This window comes from Pogona vitticeps, chromosome 3 (assembly GCF_051106095.1).
Source record: "Pogona vitticeps strain Pit_001003342236 chromosome 3, PviZW2.1, whole genome shotgun sequence".
Lineage (NCBI taxonomy): Eukaryota > Metazoa > Chordata > Lepidosauria > Squamata > Agamidae > Pogona > Pogona vitticeps.
Window position 1 is genome coordinate 252,293,351 of NC_135785.1, and position 20,737 is coordinate 252,314,087.

At 41.7% G+C, this 20,737-nt stretch overlaps 1 protein-coding gene across 2 annotated transcripts in view; it reads left to right on the forward strand.

Annotated features, from left to right (window-relative positions):
• Positions 1 to 546: 546 nt before the first annotated feature.
• Positions 547 to 20,737, forward strand: part of SLC36A4 (solute carrier family 36 member 4) — a 115,425-nt gene continuing 95,234 nt past the window's right edge. Inside the window, exons 1-4 of one of the 2 annotated variants that reach the window (XM_072993573.2) lie at positions 547 to 688; positions 19,765 to 19,882; positions 20,109 to 20,199; positions 20,611 to 20,699. In XM_072993573.2, coding sequence (XP_072849674.2) covers positions 661 to 688; positions 19,765 to 19,882; positions 20,109 to 20,199; positions 20,611 to 20,699 — 326 coding nt within the window. In that variant the 5' untranslated portion in view covers positions 547 to 660. Of the gene's footprint in view, positions 689 to 17,052; positions 18,881 to 19,764; positions 19,883 to 20,108; positions 20,200 to 20,610; positions 20,700 to 20,737 lie in introns of those variants that run through there. The other variant, XM_072993574.2, reaches the window with a different exon arrangement.

The following is a 20,737-nucleotide window of genomic DNA, read 5'->3' on the forward strand; positions in this document are numbered from 1 at the left end:
ACATGACTCCCCCCCCCTCGCACCAATGTTTTCAAAGGAAAGCAGCAAAACGGGTTGCAGCGCATAAACGATTATGCCAAATGAAACTAATTAAATCTTCAAGGTGCCCCACGACGGTGCTTGCTTTTTTGCAGTAAATATTAGAGATAACAGCCTGGAATTTGCTTTGATTGTTATATTTACCTATCCTGTAAAGCTCCCAGGGAGAGCATTGCTGGAAAATGTAACACATTTATATTTTAGCTTCATTTTACAGTGTGCAGGACAGTAGACAGAAGACATTTTACAGTGTGCAACACAGAATCCGCTTAGGATTCCTGAGGTTAAAGAGTTTAGATATGAGAAACACATACAGAGAAAGAACCTAGCTTTCTCTTGTGCGATAATACTAACTCCGTAGTAGTTTATCTTAAAAGATCTTCAAATAATCCCCCAGCCTAGGGCACAATAAAGAACTCCATCCCCAACATAGGTATGAGTCCCTCTTCCGCCCTATCTAGCAATCCTTTGCATCTCTATGGTACAGGATTCCCCGGGCATAACGGAGGAAAGCGAGGCGGAGACGAAGGCGGCCGGCGCGCACGCGCAGTTGCTCCTTGCCGAGCTCAGGCTCCACATTGGCGGAAGGCGAAGCGGAGGGAACCATAGAGAGACAAAAAAATGGAGACGCCGGGAAGGGAAGAATTAGGTATCGTTCTTCGCATAAAGGGTGCAGGGAGGGTTGTATGAATGAGCGCGGGCCGATAATGGATGGTAGGAGAGAGAAGGGATTCTGTGGGGTAATGGAGGTAGTTCCTGGGGCGGGTGGGCAAGCGGGTGTTTTTATCTTTCTTTCTTGTGTCCCCCCCCTCGCGCGTTATGGTTTGCTCCATTGAGTCACCCGTATCCAAGGCGGCGGAAAAAACCATCGCTTAGGAGAGGGGTGTGTGGAGACTGAGACCGGTGTGGCTTGACAGGTAGAACCTGCTATTGCCAGTGACCTCCGGCCTCAAAAAAGTTCCTCCTGAGTTTGCAAAACGGCCCTTGCTCTACAGTTCTGGTTGCTTCCCAGTGTGGAAAAGGGATGCGTGTATTTTGATATTTCTTACCTATTGATAACGTCTCTTAAATGAATTGCATGCAGATTTTAGCTTGACTCACTGGTTGAGAGATCTGTGTGGCTCTTTCGTTGCTTTGAACCCTGGCTTCATCCCTTTATGTTATTTTGTTTTTTTTCCCCGTTCTCTTTTATTTCATTTTATTTTCAAAGCCTACGGTAAATGGATTGCGGTGTGTGTGTGTGTGTTGTAAGTGTTGAGACATGGGATTTCCAGACCAAGCAGAGAAGTGGTGGCTTGAGATGGAGAAGTGAGGTCGCCTTAAAGGGATGCGAGGATGCCTTCTTGGGACTGTTTTGGGTGGATATTTCCGCTCGTCATGAATTCTGAGCCTCTCTTTGAGTGTAGATCAGGCAAAGAAATGGGGAGTGATGCTCAAACCTTGGGAAAGTTGCATTTTGGGATGATGCGTCCCAGAATCTCCCAGCCTGCTTGGTCACTAGCCAACTTGGGAGTTTGATTCCCCACTGTGCCTCCTTGACAGGGACTTGATGATCCACAGGGTCCCTTCCAACTCTGCAGTTCTAAGATTATTATATTATTATAATTTTTTCCAAGGTCTGAAGTCCCATGTCTAATTTATTGTCTGCTATGTGCAATCATATTCAAGGGACGTGGTGGCGCTGCGGGTTAACCGCAGAAGCCTCTGTGCTGCAGGGTTAGAAGAACAGCCGTCGTAAGATCGAATCCACGCAATGCAGTGAGCTCCCGTCGCTGGTGCCAGGTCCTGCCAACCTAGCTGTTTGAAAGCATACAAAATGCAAAAAGGCGAGTAGATAAATAGCTACCACCTCAGTGGGCAGGTAACGGCGTTCCGTGTCTAGTCGTGCTGGCCACGTGATCACGGAAGATTGTCTTTGGACAAACGCAGACTCTGTGGGTTGGAAACGGAGATGAGCACCGCCGTCTAGAGTTGGACTTAACTGGACTAAATGTCAAGGGAAACCTTTACCTTATGTGCAAACATGTTCACATGAACAGTCAGAACATGACAATTGCAGCCCCGTACCATTGCCTCACAACAGTGACTTCCTGTGGGTGAATTATTTTAAGCCAAGTGTCTCTGGAATTCTGTAACTTTCCATTGAGCTGTGACAAGGAGCTGTGGCACATGACAGCCACACTTCTGTTTGCTCTCCTAAGCATTTTTTGGGGCATGGAAGTAAAAATACAGTATGTGCGGTCTTACTTGCAAGTACATGCTCACAGCAGAGAAGTGCTTAAGGTGTCACTTCTTGTGTGTGATCATTCAGTCTTAGGTGGAGGGGGAGGGTAGTGGAATTTTACACTTGATGGGCAATGGCAAAAAGGAGGAAAAGAAGCATTAAGCAGCCTGAGTGAACAACAGTGATAATCAGCTTTAACTTAAAGAATCAGCCCAGTTCTGTGGTTCTCTGGGAATTTTTCCAGGCGACAGGACAAAGCTAGCAGTGAAATGTCAGCGTGATTTTGGCTCATAGCACATACGATTACAACCTATCTATGCATTTTGCTTGTGAGTCTGCCTTGTCACCAGATTTATTGAAAATAATTCTTTATTATCATTATGAGCTGTTCTGCAGATTAATGCATTTCCAATCCCCCCTCCCATTTTGTTGCCTCTTCTTGTTTCCTTTGTATCATGTCTTTCAAATTGTGCAGCATGATTTTGTAAGATGCTGTCTTAATCTGAAAAATACCTTGAGTGCATCATTGTTTTTTTTTTTGTTAAATGCACCCATGTCATGTCCAACCTATGGCAACCCTATGAATGAGTGATCTCCCAAATGCAGCCGTGCTCAGCTCTTCTAAACTCAAGCTTGTGTCTTCGTTTAGGAAGTCAGTCCATCTCATATTTGGTCTTCCTCTTTTCCTGCTGCCTTCAACTTTTCCCGGCATTTTTCTCTTTTCCAGTGAATCTTGCCTTCTTTAGGTAAAGGTAAAAAGCTGGCCAGTGAAGAGAGATAACAGAAAAATCAATTCTTTTGACATGTGATGTCAGACGAAAGTTTGATGGACCACCAGAAAGGTGAATAAGTGTATGCTAGATCAAATCAAGCCTAAATTTTCTCTAGGAGCAAAAATGATGAGACTGAAGCTACCATAGTACGGCACATCTTGAGAAGACAAGACTCGATGGAAAAGATTTACCCTGGAAAATGTGAAAGCAGCAGGAAAAGAGGAAGCACACAGGAATACATGAGATCATAATATAATTTACAAAGCAAATTAGACAAAATTCAGTGTCTAGGATGTACTTAGCCTTCCAGGTTCTCCTGGAATTTGCTTCAGGGGCTTCCGGACAAGCCATGCAGTCTGTCTCATCCAACTTAAATGCTTCTGAATAGAACCTGGAGAAAGCCTACAAATTACTTCGCCGTACAAATCAGTAGTTGAAGAGCTTCTGCTCGTAAAATAAAACACTCCATGATTAGCATACAGATATTTCAATATCTACAAAGAGATGGGTGGGAGGAAAAATGCGGCAAATTTATTGGGGAAAGCAGCTTAAAATGGAGCTGACATTTTGTGGTAATTGCTTTGTTTCCAACTTCAGTTTTTCTTTTCTCTGAATCACTAACTCAGGAGGAAAGAAACTGCAGTGTTCAACCAGCATGGAAGAGTCTTTTGTTTCAAGAGAGTCCATTTTTTCTCAACTGCAACCTTATTCTCTCATCAAGAAGCAGAAAGAAACCCCCATGTACCGATTTCTTTAGTCAGACTGCTGTTGAAATTGTTCACTTCCACAAAGAACAGAGCGCCATATCACCTCTTTGTGGAATGGGGAAGGGATTTCTCTTGTAACTCTGGGGGAGAAGAATTTTGGAAATGAATGGATCTGCCAAAACACAGTACTTTCAGTTAGACAACATATTAACTGTCATGAGCCTGTCCTATGGAATCCTGGGATTTGTAGTTTGCAGAGGTAACAGAAGAAAGGCACTTTGAAAAGAGGATTTGAGGATTAACTCAGTTTAATTCTGCCAGATAGCTCGGGGTTTAGAGATCTGGTTACAGAGCCAGAGTTGAGAGTTCAGTTCCCTACTGTGCCTCCTTGAATAGGGCTGGACTCCACGATCCATGGGGTCCCTGCCAGCTCTGTATTTCTAAGATTATTATAAGAATATTATTTTTAATCATTCAAAGCATCTTGTAATTTATGGGTGTAGACTAGGACTCTTTAACAGATAATTTAAAGTATCTCGGTAAAGGTAAATGTTCCCCTTGACATTTAGTCCAGTCATGTCCGACTCTAGGGCACAGTGCTCATCCCCATTTTCAAGCCATAGAGCCAACGTTTGTCCAAAGACAGTTTCTGTGGTCACATGGCCAGCGTGACTAGACCCGGAACGCCATTACCTTCCGACCGAGGTGGTACCTATTAATCTACTCGCATTTTTACATGCTTTCGAACGGCTGCATTGGCAGGAGCTGGGACAAGCGATGGGGGCTCATTCCATCGCGTGGATTCGATCTTACGACTGCAGGTCTTCTGACCTTGCAGCACAGAGGCTTCTGCGGTTTAACCCAGTGGTTCTTAACGTGGGCGATAATGCCCCCCAGGGGGCGATTTCATTTTTTAAGTGGGCAGTAGAACGAAAAGGGGCGGCGTGGGGGCGCTGGAGCAGAAGGGGGGGCGCTGGAGCAAGCCAAACCTGTTAAGATAGCTGCAGCCTTTTTATAATGTGCATGAATATATATATGTTCCTCCAATCTTAATTTAGTTTTAGAGTTTTCGTCTTGAAATTTTTAGTTCCTGCATTGTAGTTTGTTTTTATGCCCTTTTAATATTTCTTTTTGCGTCTTAAAATTCGCTTGCAACTAAATCATTAAATGTTACTTTTTGGGGGCATTTCATTTTCTTATAATTGAATTTTGTTTTCAGGGGTCATTGTATTTAAGTGCCACAAACAAACAAACAAACAAACAAACAAACAAACAAACAAACAAACAAACAAACAAACAAACAAACAAACAAACAAACAAACAAACAAACAAACAAACAAACAAACAAACAAACAAACAAATCATCACCGCGGGGAGGGGGGTGATGATAACTTCCTCAATGGCTCAAGGGGGCGTTTCTTTCAAAAAGGTTAAGAACCACTGGTTTAACCTACAGCGCTACCACATCCCACTTTGCCTTCTCTAGATGTGCCCAAAGTATGGCAACCTCAGTTTTGTCATTTTTTGCCTCCAGAGAGAGTTCAGGCATCAGTTAGTCTAGGACCCACTTGTTTGTCTTTCTGGTGATCCAGGGTATATCCAGAAAGCTCTTTTCCAGAACCATATTTTAAAAAAATCAATTTCATTTTTAAATTGTATGCCAATCTTAACATGTCTTACCTCATAGGGTTGTGAGGAAGATTAAGTGGAAAGAAAGGAGCCGTGTACCATATCTTGACATTATTGGAGGAAAGGTGGGATTAACCAAGACCGTATGTTGTCTTTAAGCCAGCTTTGTTGTTTGGACTCATTTAATTGTAATATGTGGATCAAACTGAAAACAATTTGCTCTTGGTTTGTTTATATAATTTCACAAAAGGAAGAGTGAAGTAACAGCAAATAAGCTATGTACTCTAAACCTGGTGCTTTCTTATGTTCTGGTTTAGTAATCTAAGGTTCCTGGATAGAAGTGCATGTATGGTGCCAATAACTGATTTAAATAATATGCTTACCGTAGCTGGAATTGATCAGTCTCCCAAACTAAAATTTTTGCTACTTGTTGGGTACTGGGCGTGGTGCTCTTCAACATTTTTATTCGATCTGAAGAGAAACCAGAGTATTCCATTCAACTTTTTTATTAATGACTTAGATGAGGGAGTGCAGAGAATACTTATCACATTTGTGGACGGGTGGAATAGGTATTAGCTTGGAAGATAGGAACAAAATTGAAAACAGGTCTTGATATGGTGGAGCACGGGGCTGAAAACAGCAGAATGAAATTTAACAGGGATAAGCAAAAGGTTCTACACCTGGGGGGGGGGGGAACCCCTAAATGTATAGTTACAAGATGGGGGGATACTTGGCTCAGTAGTACTTCGAGTGAGGAGGATTTTGGACTTGTTGTAGATCAAAAGCTCAATATGAGTAAACAATGCAGTGTGGCTGCAAAAAAGTCAAATGCTGTTTCAGGATGCATTAAGAGAAGTATAATCTTTAAATCCTTTAGGTGCTAGTCTTCCTCTATTCAGCACTGGTTAGACTTTATCTAGAGTAAGGTGTCCTATTCTGAATATCGCTGTTTAATAAGGATGCCGACAAACTGGAGCAAGTTCAGAGAAGGACAATAAGGGTGATCAGGGAACTGGAAACCAGGCCCTGTGAGGAAAGACTGAAAGAACTGGGCATGTTTAGCCTTGAGAAAAGACTGAGGGGAAATATGATAGCACTTTTCAAATGCTTTAAAGGTAATTACCGTATTTTTCGCTCCATAAGATGCACCTTTCCATAAGACGCACCAATTTTTAGGAGAAGAAAACAGGAAAATATAATCTGTTTTCTTCGCTCCATAAGACGCACAGACTTTCCACCCCCCTGTTTTGTGGGAAAAACGTGCGTCTCATGGTACGAAAAATACGGTATACAGAGGAGGGGCACGATCTGTTCTTGATCATCCCAGAGTGCAGGGCACACAATAATGTGCTCAAGCGACAGGAAGACAGATTTAGGCTGAGTGTAGGGAGAAACTGCCTAATGTTAGAGCAGTATGACAATGAAACCAGTTGCCTTAGAAGGTGGTGGAGGTATTCAAGAGGAAATTGGACAACCATTTATTTATTTATTTATTTATTTATTTATTTATTTATTTATTTATTTATTTATTTATTTATTTATTTATTTATTTATTTATTTATTTATTTATTTATTTATTTATTTATTTAAAATATTTCTTTCCCACCTTTCTCCCCGAAAGGATCCAAGGCAGCTTTGATTTAGAGTCTTGCATTGAGCACGGGGTTGGATTTGATGACCTTATAAGCCCCCTCCAACTGAATTATTCTATGGTTCTATGACTTATGAAACAATTGCCGAGACATCCTAGTTCTTAAAAAGTGGTATGCTTTGATTCTAGTTCATCCAGAAGCTTTTTGTGACTTCAACAGTTATGAAAGCCTAGATATTTTTAGCTAGGCCGCATGACCGAGTATTGCATGGAATCCCATTCACTGTGTTCTCCTAATGAAATTCAATCCTTTGGCCGGAACAGTACTGTATTGATTGTTGTTGTCGAATAGATGCTTTTTTGCGCACGTAAACTGGGGAATAGAAGACAGTCGGCTCTTTTTTCTCCAGGCATCTCTCCATCTCCTGACTGTCTCTAATTTTGTCACATGTTAGATGTTCTAAACTGAAAAGCCAAGACTTAATAATATACAGTGGTGCCTCGCATAACGATGTTAATGTGTTCCATTCAAAACATCGTTATGTGAAAACACCGTTAAGCGAAACACCATTTCCCATAGGAATGCATTGAAAACCGGTTAATCCGTTCCAATAGGAGCCTATTCAATACATTTCAATGGTGAAAAAAATCACCAAAAATTCAAAAAGACTCAGAACGAAGCCAAATTACTTTAACGAAGGTTTTATTAGGTGCACTAATGATTCCAAGCATTTTAAACATTTTTTAAACATTTTAGAATATTTTTAAATAGCGAAAACAGGGCTGTCAAAAAAAACAACGTTAAGCGAAACAGGGGACCTAAAACTGTCATCGTTAAGTGAAGCAAGGTCCCAAACATCGTTATGCGAAAATCCCCCATAGGAAACATCATTAGGTGAGGCGGCAAAATTTCCAGCAAAGGCCATCGTTATGCGAATTCATCGTTGAGCGAGGCACTCGTTAAGCGAGGAACCACTGTACAAGCTGCTGGATCAAACAAAGCCATTCTCAATTAACGGATCACATCAACAGACTGTGATTAGAATCTCTCCAGAACCTTTCACAACATGTTCCAGATTATTTGACTCAGCAGGTCTAGGGATCAAGTCACCACTGATCCATAAAACTACAATTTGGTTCTAGGCTCTGTCTGTCTCAACATGTCCTCCCTCACAAGGCTTCTGGGAGGCTTAAGTGGGAACAAAGGAGCCATGTGCCATACCTTGATGTTATTGGAGAAAAAGGGGATTAGAAATGCCACAAATAAATAAAATAACACAGACATTGGAGACTTCCAGGAGTCTGGGACACTAAATGGATACTCTTAAGCCACAGAGGGTAGCCAATAATTCTTTAAAAATGAGTACTTCTGTTTTACAACAAAATATGTGGGGGGATATATGTGCCTCATTTTGACGTTAAGAGTGCCTGCCCAAGTTAAGACTTGAAAATGTGATTTTAGTTTGCTATCAGAATTGCCGGTACAATATCTGTGTAACAGCACAATTTAACTTAAAAATATAGTTAAATTTGCAGATGGTTGGCTAGTTGTTTTCTGGAAAAAGATAGATCTGTGCAGTCTGGCCAAATGAGAAGTTTCTAGACTTTTGTCTCTTAAAGATACATCAAATACAGACTGTAAACAGAGTGGATTTGATTTAAATTGATTGAAATCACAATTTAAATTGAAAAATTGGATTTTTGACGAGTTAAAAATGATTTTTAAAATTGAAATCGTAATTTAAATTGTGATTTCAATCAATTTAACTTAAAAGAAATCATTGATTTTTATCTGCCCTGGTCATAAGAAATGTTCAATGGTTTTAGAAGACTGAAGGAGATCACTAGAGTTTTCATCAGTGGGGTACACAGTGAGTGGGGTCAGCTACTGAGTTGTACAGAGAGAAGCAATCTAGTGACTCACCTAGACCCTCATTTTATCCAATACACTGCACTGGGTATTTAGCACAGTACTTTTTTTAGATCCTTGGAATTTCATGCATGGAGGCTAGTATTCGGCTCTGCACAGGTCTTTGTGAGGCTGGACATTACAGAGATGAAGCCGGTTTGGGGAAAAAAACTTCTAAAATTCATGCCATATGTATGTGCCAGATGTTCAACCCTGTTTTGAAGGTTGCTTTAAACAAGGAAGATAGACTGCACATCTGATTGTGGATTTGGCAATTTTTTTTAAATTACTCCCAAAGCTCGGCAGTCCCAAGACTGACTTGTACACTCAAAAGCTAGTCTCTGTATATAAGATTTTCGTAGTGTAATAAAAGTACTGCCTACCCTTGTTTTATAACTGAAGTTGTTCTTGATTCTTCAGCATAAACCAGATTTTGCTACCTTCGGTTGGATATGAATTACTGATGCATATTTCGTCAAGTAAACTCACTTGAGCTGTGATGGATCCTCATTCAGAATCTATTTTTGCTGTAGCACGGCCCTATTTCCCTTAACACGTAGTTTTGAACTTGTGCTTCCTGTAAACAAGGTTATGGGATTATTTATGAGCAGTTAACTGGTTTAGCGAGTGCATCCACTTGCTGAACCCATTGTGGCACTTACATATACGGTATAATAAAAAAAAAAACAGATGTCTATAACGTTTTCTCCAAGAATAGAATGTTGACCCATACTCGCTTGCGATTCCATCTGGCTTATCTCTTTAGAGGGATACTGTACATTTTAAACTCCTTGTCTTTCTTTTCTCTTCACTTGTCTACTGCAAATGTCAGTGTTTAGCGGGGGCCATTTGAGGTCCCTACTTTCCCTATTCACCCCATTTGTCTTCTAATTACCGTAGCTGTGCTGAAGAGGAAGAAAATAAAGCAAAGCTGCAGGTGGGAAAGAGCAATCCCCCACCCAGAAATTATACCATCTGTGAAGGAGGCCAAAATATTGGTCAGTTCTGAATGAGGGCCAACATGTTACCCTCACTCCGACATGGCTTAGTTATGATCATAGCCATGCTTCCAAATCAAATGGTGTCATCAGCAAGCCAGCACAGAGCAAAGACATTGCATCTTGCCTTCACTCTGGACTGGCATTGTATTGAAATACGATTAAGTTTAATCACAATTCTGATGTTATCTTTCTGTGACAAAGTCACTGTGTTAAAACACCAAGCTGCAGATAAAGAGCAGACATAAGTGTGTGTATAGTGTGTGCATATAAAAAGCTAGTAGATCAATGGAAAATAAAACAAATCTTCTAGTTGAAGCCACTACATTAGGGATTGGGAAAAGAAATGTGAATATAAGATTCTTCTGGTGCAGTGGTTAAACTGCAGTACTGCAGCCAAGACTGTGCTCACCACCTGAGTTTGAACATAGTCAAATAGTTGGCTCAAGATTGACCCAGACTTCCATTCTTTTGAGGTTTTAAATACTAAATATTCTGAGAACTGAATATGCTGCCATCGGTGTAGAAATCATATACAGCCTTACTGAAGTACAGCAGCTCCTGAAGGGCCACAAGAAGACTAGGAAATGTCTTTTCCCAGAGAGCTACTGCACGTTCAAGTGGCTGTGGCTCTCGAGATGTTTTGGGGTTACAATTTCCATCATCCCAGAGCCCACGAGGAAGGATTATGGGAGTTGCCATTCAAAAATATCTGGGGGACCATAGCTGACCTTTCCTGAGTTAGGGCATGTTTTGTAGGATTATACAGACCACGACTTGAATCTGCTTAAGCAGCTTCATGTGTTAATATATAGATGAATTCTCTAAGGTAGTGGTTCCCACACCAGGTGTTCTTGGACTGCAACTCCCAGAAACCCGGCCAGCACAGCTGGTGGTCAAGGCTTCTGGGAACTGCAGTCCAAGGATACTTGGGTTACCTAAGGCTGGGAACCACTGCTTTAAGGAGACTCATCGATTATCACCACTGACTAACTTTTCTCAGCCGTATTTTTCCAGTTTGATTGCGATCACTGAATAGATACCATGTCACTATCAGTTTTCTAAGCCAAAGGTTGCTTACTTGGATTTCTCTTTCTCTCACTCCTCTCTTTCGTGCTCTGTCTTATGTATATGTACTATATAATATCTAACTGTTTTCTTCTCTGAAGGGAAGGAGTCCTTTGATTTCTGGAAAAGTCTTTGATCTAGTGGAGGGTTCCACTATCAGAAGAGCATCTCCTTACACTATTTTCCATGCTGTTCTGGACCACCCAACTTCCCCCATGCCATAAACACAATATGAAAGATAGGCTGAATCAGGATTGTGTAAGTCACATAACAAACCTTGTACAGTGGTATATGAAAAATTGATTCTAGTCTGTGCCTTCAAATGTGCCATGACCCACGCATCTGCGGGGGGGGCATATTGCCCCCATTGAGAATGGCTGTTCTGGACAGTCCCCCAACCCTCAGGTTTTGAAGTTTTGGCTCTTGATTATGGTAGAAAGCAGAGGACCCCTTTGATCTGTATTTTTTATATCTCCAAATGGTTGCATTGCAGGACTGAATTAGTTAAACCTGAAATTCTGCTTAAGTTAATTGAGGCACTGCATTACAGACTGTTTTGGTATTTAGCATTTGTGCAGCCTTATTTAAGTGTCCTTTCAAAGAGAAATATGGCTTCGGCTACTGCCTTCTGAGCCAGGGGGAATCAAGGTGACGTGTGCAGACTTCTAGTGGTACTTTTGAGTACAGGAATAGCCCAAAGTATGTTTCTTTAATGGATTCTCATGGGTAGCTCAAATGCATTATACCCTGATGGTTCAGCTGCTGTAGCCTTGAGCCATGATAGTGGTCTGTCCAGAAAGTGCCAAAGAGTGATACGGTATTGAATGTTATTGAATTTTTAAAATATATAGCTCTTAAGAGGAAAGCTTGGACAAACATTTTCTTAAAGTTATATAGTTTCTAGGCAGGTGGAGTGGTTACTGGACACTGTTGTGGAGAAACAAAGCGTGGCAGAGTGGGTTTCTCAGGAAGGATGATATTGACTCTCTGTTCCGTCTCTCTACTATAATCTGACAGAGTCTTTCGTAATAGGTTCTGGCTCCGGGGTTTTGCTGAATCTTGAAGGGTGAGAGTTTTCCCGGTGCAATGGGTCTTTGCCATCCATACAGTGGCCGCTTTGTCAGGAATGGCTCAGGATTTCATGGCTTCTACGATAACCATGGGTCTGTACCAAGTGCGTTTGGGCCCCATATCTGCTGTAGGAAGCACTCTGGAACTGATTTAGAGTACCGGATAGGACATGAGTGATCTCTGTTAGCATCGTTGTCATGGTCACATCATTGCCTGACAGAACTCATAGCTGTGACGTTATCTTCGTGGCCCTGGGAACTCACGCTTCGCCTTCTGACCACTTGAGACGGTTCCTCTTTTTATCAGTGGATTTTCTTTTATCCACAATACCAAGAACTGTAGACAAACACTTGTCTGATTACTGTCAACAAAAGTTATTTATTTATTAAGGTGTATTAAAGTTGCTTAGGATCACAGATATTCTTTAATTTTTATAATTAAATCATTCAATATTTTCCACATAAGCAACCACCAACTATATTTATTGATCTTAGCCAGCTTATCGCTATTAATTATCTCTTATCACTATCTCCCTAACTATTTATCTCTCTCTCGCTGCAATTGCTCTCCACCATTCTCCACAACCATCAACTAATCTCCCCCTCTTCTCTCTCTTGCCAAGCCCCTTCTCTCCAGTGTCTCCGCCCTTCCACCCCTCTCATAGGCTCATGTAAAAGAGCCCCTGAATGTGATTGACATGAGTGAAGTGGGGTGACCACCACAATAGCCTTTGCAGGAGTGAGATGAATTCAGCTCCAGGTAGTTTAGCAGAGTTTTGTATTATGTCAAAAGGTGATTCTGTCCAAACCCTAGTTGACTTCGGGAAAGAGGAAATGACCAGAGTGATGGACAGGATTGCTCCTAAGCATCCCCCTCCGATGGAGTGGCATCGGATTAGCTCCTGGGGACTGGCAATAATGAAATAAGAAGGATGAAGGCTGGACAAATGATACTGGAGAACTCGGAACCGTTCCACTGAACCTGGGCAAGTGCGCATTGGAGGGCCTATTCCATCGCAGTGCTGATGGCAAAGAAAGGACTCTTCTCCACTTATTTGCATCTGGACATAGTCATCCTGCAGAACTCTTTCAAGTGCTTATCAAACTCTGGCCCACATTTATTTATTTATTTTATTTATTTTTGGACTTATATACCGCCCCATAGTGCTACAAGCACTCTCCCGGCGGTTTACAATTTCATTATACAGGCTACACATTGCCTCCCCCCCCCCCCCCCGCAAGCTGGGTACTCATTTTACCGACCTCGGAAGGATAGAAGGCTGAGTCAACCATTCACATGAAGAGAATGCACACTAGCCTACTTTGAAGATCCACCCTGATTTGGACACTATAGTTGGTACAGTTTCTGTGGGTGTAACTTAGATCCCTTCCTGTCCAGTGTTAAGATATACATTTTAATATGAGTACAATATTAGATACATTTCAATAGAGAGCTATTATTATCTACTGCAGCCTCTGTTCTGCAAGGCTGGAAGACCAGTCCACGCGGCGAAGTGAGCTCCCATCGCTTGTCGCAGCTCCTGCCAACCTAGCAGTTCGAAAGCATGTAAATGCGAGTAGATAAATAGGTACCACCTTGGTGGGAAGGTAACGGCGTTACCGTTACCGTGTCTAGTCGCGCTGGCCATGTGACCACAGAAACTGTCTATGGACAAATGCTGGCTCTACAGCTTGGAGACGGGGATGAGCACCGCCCCCTAGAGTCGGGCACGACTGGATTAAATGTCAAGGGGAACCTTTACCTATAATCTATTAGAGATGAGATGCTGGCCCTACTGGCTCATAAAAGTAGCCGGGTTGGGTGGGCAAGAGGAGTGCCCCTTTACAGCAAGAGAGGGTTCTAGTCTGCCTAAAAGAGGGGATGCAAAGACCACTACTCAAGAAGCTTTCCCTCTGAATCCCCCATGTATTACACATCAGTCTCTAGTTTTCCATTCTTAAGCAAGGCACTGGAGCGTGTGATGGCTTTTCAGCTCCGGGAGAACCTGGATGAGACTCATCCTTGTCTGAAACTTGGTCACCTTGGTACATGACCTGCACTGGAAACTGGCCAGGGGAGAACATCCCTGTTACTTTTGCCGAGCCTCCCACCAGCCTTCAATGCAGTTGACTATAGTGTTCTGCTAGGATACCTCGGTGACATGGATTTGTAGGCACTTGAAGGTTCGGCAGTGGCTTTGGTCCTTCCTGAAGGAGAAATCTCTGAAGATGATTCCTTTTTGATGCCTTGGCCATGGTCTGTGGTGTGCCTCAGGATTTTGTTCTGTCTCCCCTGCTTGTTAACATATAGCTGAAACTACTGGCAAAGTTTGTCCATAGTTTAGGGGTTCAGTGCCCTCAATATGTAATGATCCATCAAATTGTATCGCTTTCCCAATAGACTGCAAGGAGGGTGGTGTTTTTTTGGTCATTTCCACATGTTGCCTAATTTTTGAAATGTAATTCTGTTATGCCCTTATTATGCCCCAAAGTAATCAATTACATGTGGCCACTTTTTCCTTCTTGTTCCATCCATACTGGTTCTTTGGACAGGATCATGGCTCTTCTGATTTTGGATGTGGCAACTCTAAAGAGTGTTGTCCTGTCACATCCAAATGAGTCCCCAAGATTCTTCAGTCGATAAGCATTCCTACATTTCCTTTTCCCATTCATTTCACCTTGAATGATCTGAAACAATCTGTATTTTTTGGTTTCTCATTCCATGTCCAAAGAATTCTAGCTTTCTGCGTTTTGTATGTCTTAATTTAATTCATTACTTCCTGTCTTTGCCTAGTCGAACGCTTAAGCGCTACGTCACAGTGATTCCATCAGGCTCCGCCCCCTAGCTCTCAAGGTTCTATCCTGGCTCCGCCCCCTAAACCTTATACTCTCTATGGGGTAGTGAGCTTACCCACTCATGACCTGTCATGCTGACTTCAGCCTATGGTTACCAGAGGATGGTAACTATGGGTGTAACAATTTGGTTGTCATTATGGCACAGGGACACCCAGTTACTTTGTGGCCTTTAGAGGCACTGATGAGAAAATACAGAAGCCTCTTTCAATCTGTAAGTATTGAAGCTTTTAAACTTAAATTTAGCCTTCCATTAAGGTGTGTCCTCTAAGGTACCATACTAAGGTATGGTATGATCCTTACCCGGGTAGAATGTATTGGCCAGTATCCTGTTCAGTATTGACAGGTGTGGAATTCCGTTTGCTGGTGTCATTTGACAAGGTGCTTGTGCGTGATGGATCTTTTGCATGTGGAATTCTGTGTGGATAGACTGGGAAGGGCAGAAATGAAATGAATTAGAGAAAATCACAGAGAGTAAGGAGGTGTCACTGGAGACGAAGACCAAGGCCATCCACGCTCTTATATTTCCAGTCACCACGTATGGGTGTGAAAGATGAACAGTTAAGCTGGCAGGGAAAAAAGATGATTGGTTTGAAACGTGGTGCTGAAGGACAGCGTTAACTTTAGTATTGGCTTTTAATGATGTAAGCTGCCTCTTTATATATACTCCTTGTTCTTAGCTTTAAATACTTTCTTTTAATGATGCAGACAACTATTGTTTATGTATTGTTTTCAGCTTTAAATACTGTCTTTCAATGATATAAACTGCCCTGGGTCCTTTTAAAGGAGAAAAATGGGGTATGAATGAACAAACAAACAAACACACAAGTCGTACTTTGAGCACATCATGAGAAGTCAGGATTCTTTGGAAAAGATGACAAAGCTGGGAAAGGTGGAAGGCAGCAGGAAAAAAGGAAGACCAAAGGCAAGACAGGACTGACTCCCTAATGGATTCCCTAGGGTTGAGTTTGCAAGAAATACAGTGGTGCCTCGCACAACGATTGCTTCATACAACGATGAATTCACACAGCGATGGGTTTTTTTGAGGAATTTCCCCCATCGTTTAACGATGTTCTCTATGGGGGAATTTCACTTAACGATGTCCCTTTTTGGTCATTTAAAAGTGTCTTAAAATGTTTGAAACCTGTTTTAAATGCTTGGATTCCATAGTGCACCTTGTGAAACATGTGCAAACTTAATTTGGTTTTGTTCTGAGTCTTCATTAATTTTTGGTGATTTTTTTATTTTCCCCATTTAAATCAATTGAATGGACAGTTCAATGCATTTAAATAGGGAAAACAAAAAATCACCAAAAATTAAGGAAGACTTAGAACAACACCAAATTAAGTTTGCATAGGGTTCAGGAGGTGGGCTAACAATTGCAAGCATTTAAAACCTGTTCCAAGCATTGTAAGACACTTAAAAATGAGCGAAAACGGACATCGGAAAAGACTTCAAAAGCACTGAAGCCGGCTTCAGTGCTTTTGAAGCTCTTCCGTTTTTGCTCATTCTTAAGGGTCTTACAATGTTTGGAACAGGTTTTAAATGCTTGCAATCGTTAGCCCACCTCCAGAACCCTATGCAAACTTAATTTGGTGTTGTTCTGAGTCGTCCTTAATTTTTGGTGATTTTTTGAATTTTCTCTCATTGGAATGTATTGAACTTTCCATCCAATGCATTCCAAAGAGAGAAAATTCAAAAAATCACTAAAAATTAAGGACGACTCAGAACAACACCAAATTAAGTTTGCTTAGGGTTCAGGAGGTGGGCTAACGATTGCAAGCATTTAAAATCTGTTCCAAACACTGTAAGGCACTTTTACAGGAGTGAAAAAGGACTTCGCAAAGCCATTGAAATGTACTGTAAATATCGAACAGAATACTGGTCATTAATTGAAACTGTTATCTATCCTTGGGGACATAAGAGAGAAACTAGAATATTGGGGCAGGATATAAAGGGATAACTAGCCAAGTTCAAGGTAGACAAAAAGTTTAATGTAAATCTCTGGATGATTTGCAGTAGATCCGTAATAAGGTTTATCTCCCAGTGGTGTAACAAGAGGAGCAAACACAATATGCTTCCCTCCCACCCTAAATTATATGTTGAAAATGGAGAAAACTGGAGATAACCATCAGTAGATTCTTCGGTATGCCAGGATTGTGAGCTCTGTTCAGTTACTGTCCTTGAAACAAATACTAGGCTCCCCATAGGCATCCTTCAGTCTCAAGAGACTATGGTAACATGCTCTGAATCGAGGAGTGTCCTCTCCAGAGCATGAAGCCCGGGTAAGGTAATATGGAGGATAGGCTGTTACCCAGGCAGCAGATCCCCCCTCTCCACATTGCTGAAATGATCCAATGGAAAGGAAAGAGCCAATACAACTGGTTCCAGCAATGTCGCAGGAGTTGGCAGAACGACACATGCTGCCTTCGGGACTCCAGCTCCGGATTTTGCCTCAAGGTTAACTCCTGAAGCCTTTTCCATGAATGGATATAGCCACAAGGCAGTGGAGGTTTGAAATCGGAGTTTTCCTTCTCCTAGATGGGCTGCCTTCCATGGCTGACGAGCCCCACCTACCCGACTAGGCTCATCATTCTTTAATTCTTAATCCTTTAAGTGTAGATCTTCTGTTCCAGGCTATTTGGTGGATCTTGGAGTTCTAGTGAAAAAGAAAGTAGATCCAGCAATGGTGAAATCTGCTCAACTGTAGCATAGTACACACAAACAATAGATGAGTTGGGCCACCAGTTTTTAGGCTGATCTTTTCATTTAGTTATTTAAAATATTTTATGCCTTGTCATTCAAGAAAACATCTAGATTAGACGTTTTCTAGAATGAAGAGGCATAAAATAGGTTTTTTTGGGGAAGAATGTAAAATTATAGAATTGTGCACAGATCCTCCAATTATGTTTGAGTGCAAGTTTCACTCTCTTAAACCTGACCTAGCACTGTCCGATTTTCATCTACCTGGACCTGGATGCAGATTTTTTGAGGAACGATATTTAGGTTTCCAAGTATCTGGACACCCACATTTGCTTGGATGGAGACATGCGAACAGCTGTAACTTCGGGGCAGTATTTCACGCCACCATGAAGCTTGGCAGACCTCAAAAGGAGGATTCAGTGTACTAAACGGAAGACAATCAGATTTTTATCTTGTGGGCTAGCGATCTTCAAGGTTTGCTTGTGTTCACCTTAGTTTCCCCCCATTTTTTCGCTATTGCTTATTGCTCAGTCCCAGATTGGGCCTCCTTCTACTGGAGCTCAGTTCGGGGAGAGGAGGAAAGGGTCCTGTCCCCGAGGCTGCATCAGTGGATGGAAAGAAGTGGACAAATGGAGTGATGTATTAGCAACCTATACTTTCTCTCTTCCGCTGCCACTGGAATTACTTACTAGCCAGTAGTCACAGAACCTGGCAATCACATCTTTCGGAACATGTGAGGAAGGAAGCTGGTTTCCAGTGTGCCAATCTGGATCTATACCTTGCTTGCTTCAGAATGCCATTTTTTTCCATGTAAAATTGTTATTCCCTAAAGCAGTGGTTCCTACTCTTGGGTAACCTAGGTGTTCTTGAACTGCAACTCCCAGAATCCCTGGCCAGCATAGCTGGTGGTGAAAGATTTTGGGAATTGCAGTTCAAGAATATTTGGGTTACCCAGGGTTGGGAACCTAAAGCAGCAATGCTTAGATACTGATCTATATAGTAAGCAAGGTGAGGGAAAAACAGAGCATTTGTCATGCCAAAACTTAGCTATACACTCAAAGTCTAAACAAGAACAAAAGTGGAAAAAATAAGGGGGGGGGGAGCAATTTGCAGCACAGAATAGCTAGACCAAGGGCAGGAAAATGTAGTCTGCAAAGGAATATTAACTCCAATTGATCTCACCCAGGAAGACTCTGCATACCCTGAATGATTGGAGAGTTCAAGAGAGACTCTTGGTTTTCCTGGGTGGATACGAAGCTTTCTCTCACATCCTCAGTTTTCATCATCTGGTGCCACTTCAGCACTTGCCTGATATGGTATTGTTGTCTTCTGTTTCCCTTTCCCAGCTTTTCAGGATGCACTTTTTTTCCTTTTATAATTTAATATTTTAATCTCCAAATGCCACACATTTCAGATGCAATTTATGGCAATGCTAGTCCGCATTGGAACAGAGCAGGCATGTTCACTTGAATTGAGGGCAAGATTGGTCCTGTTATTATAGGGACTGGTATGACTGCCTCAGACAGCAGACTTTCTGAATTACAGAAAAAAAATTAAGTTAAACGTGATATAATTTCTGCCTACAAATAAAATTTTAATTTTGGATTGTTCCTTATTTGCACCTTTTTATCATTATAAGATTTTTGAATGGCAGTTTATTTTTGAGATTTGTGCCTACAGTTTTCATAGCTGTAATAATGTTTTCAGTGTATGTGAACGTTTTTCTCTTTGACGTATTTTATGCTTATGGAACAGAGAAGCAATATAGAGAAATGAAGCTTGTAAAATTCGATGAGCTGATGTTGCCTGGAATTATTTCATCAGTGAAAAGACTTATACCTTGTTACCCAGATGAATTTTGATATGATTGTCAATGGTTGTCTGGTTTCATTCTGGAATTAACCCTTGTTGGGATAAATGCCAGCTGTGACCGGCTTCAGATTTTCCCCTAGAAGTCTTAAAAGTTCTGTTGAGGTTTCAAAACCCGGAGAAAACCTGAGTAAGAAATGAAAAATTTAGTGTAAATTGATCATCTTGGATAGTACAGTATATTGCATTTGGACCCAGGACATTTTAAATGATGGTCTATATTAATGTGACAGGAAAGGAACAACCTGACACTCTCAAAACATTTTGGATGCTACACATACATAATTATTAAAATAATCTTAACATACAATGAATTTGTTTTTTAAAATAGATCTTGAAGTAATGAAGCCTTTAATAGAACAGCTGGACTCAGACAGTGATGACGAGTATGAGAATCAGTTGCTGCCAGCAGAGAAGAAGTATCAGCTTGATGATGAAGAGGGGATTACGTATGTACTACTGTATATTCCTACTTCACGGGTTGAGGCAGGGTGTGGAATCCAGGGTACCGATGCAATGCCTGTGGGCTTGATCCATCAAATCGGGCCGAAGCACCGTAAATGCCCATCTCTACTCCCCAAGCGCTTGTGCTCTAGCTGATTGGGCAATGTAGTAGTTTACAGGTGTTGCTCTCCAGCTTTTGTGAATGTATATTTTGTTGTGTGTGTTTTTCAGATTTGTACAGACACTCACCCATCTCCTGAAGGGGAACATTGGGACAGGACTTCTAGGACTCCCACTTGCAATAAAAAATGCAGGCATTGTTGTAAGTTCCAGCCCATTCTCATCTGGGGGAAAGAAATGACCAACCTAGATTTTGCTGCAGCGCACAAGTGGAATTGGCAACCAAATGTGCCATGGGGAGGGTCCCTGTCTATCTATCTATCTATCTATCTATCTATCTATCTATCTATCTATCTATCTGTCTGTCTGTCTGTCTGTCTGTCTGTCTGTCTGTCTGTCTGTCTGTCTGTCTGTCTGTCTGTCTGTCTGTCTCCCGCCCATCTGGTATATTCTACCACTCTTGGCGGCTATCCATCACATCCATCTTCCCTTGGTTGCCCCCCATCCCCCCCAGCTGTGCTTGATTGGGAGATTTTGGGTTCTGCAGAAGAAAAATGGAACTTTTTCAGCTCTGTATATTACTGATAGTCTTCACATTCCCTGTTTCTTCCAGCTTGGGCCCATTAGTCTTGTGTTTATTGGAATCGTGTCCATTCACTGTATGCACATCTTGGTGCAATGCAGCCAGTACCTTTCTCACAGGTAAGTGTTGAACTACTGCAATATATTGACGATTTCTG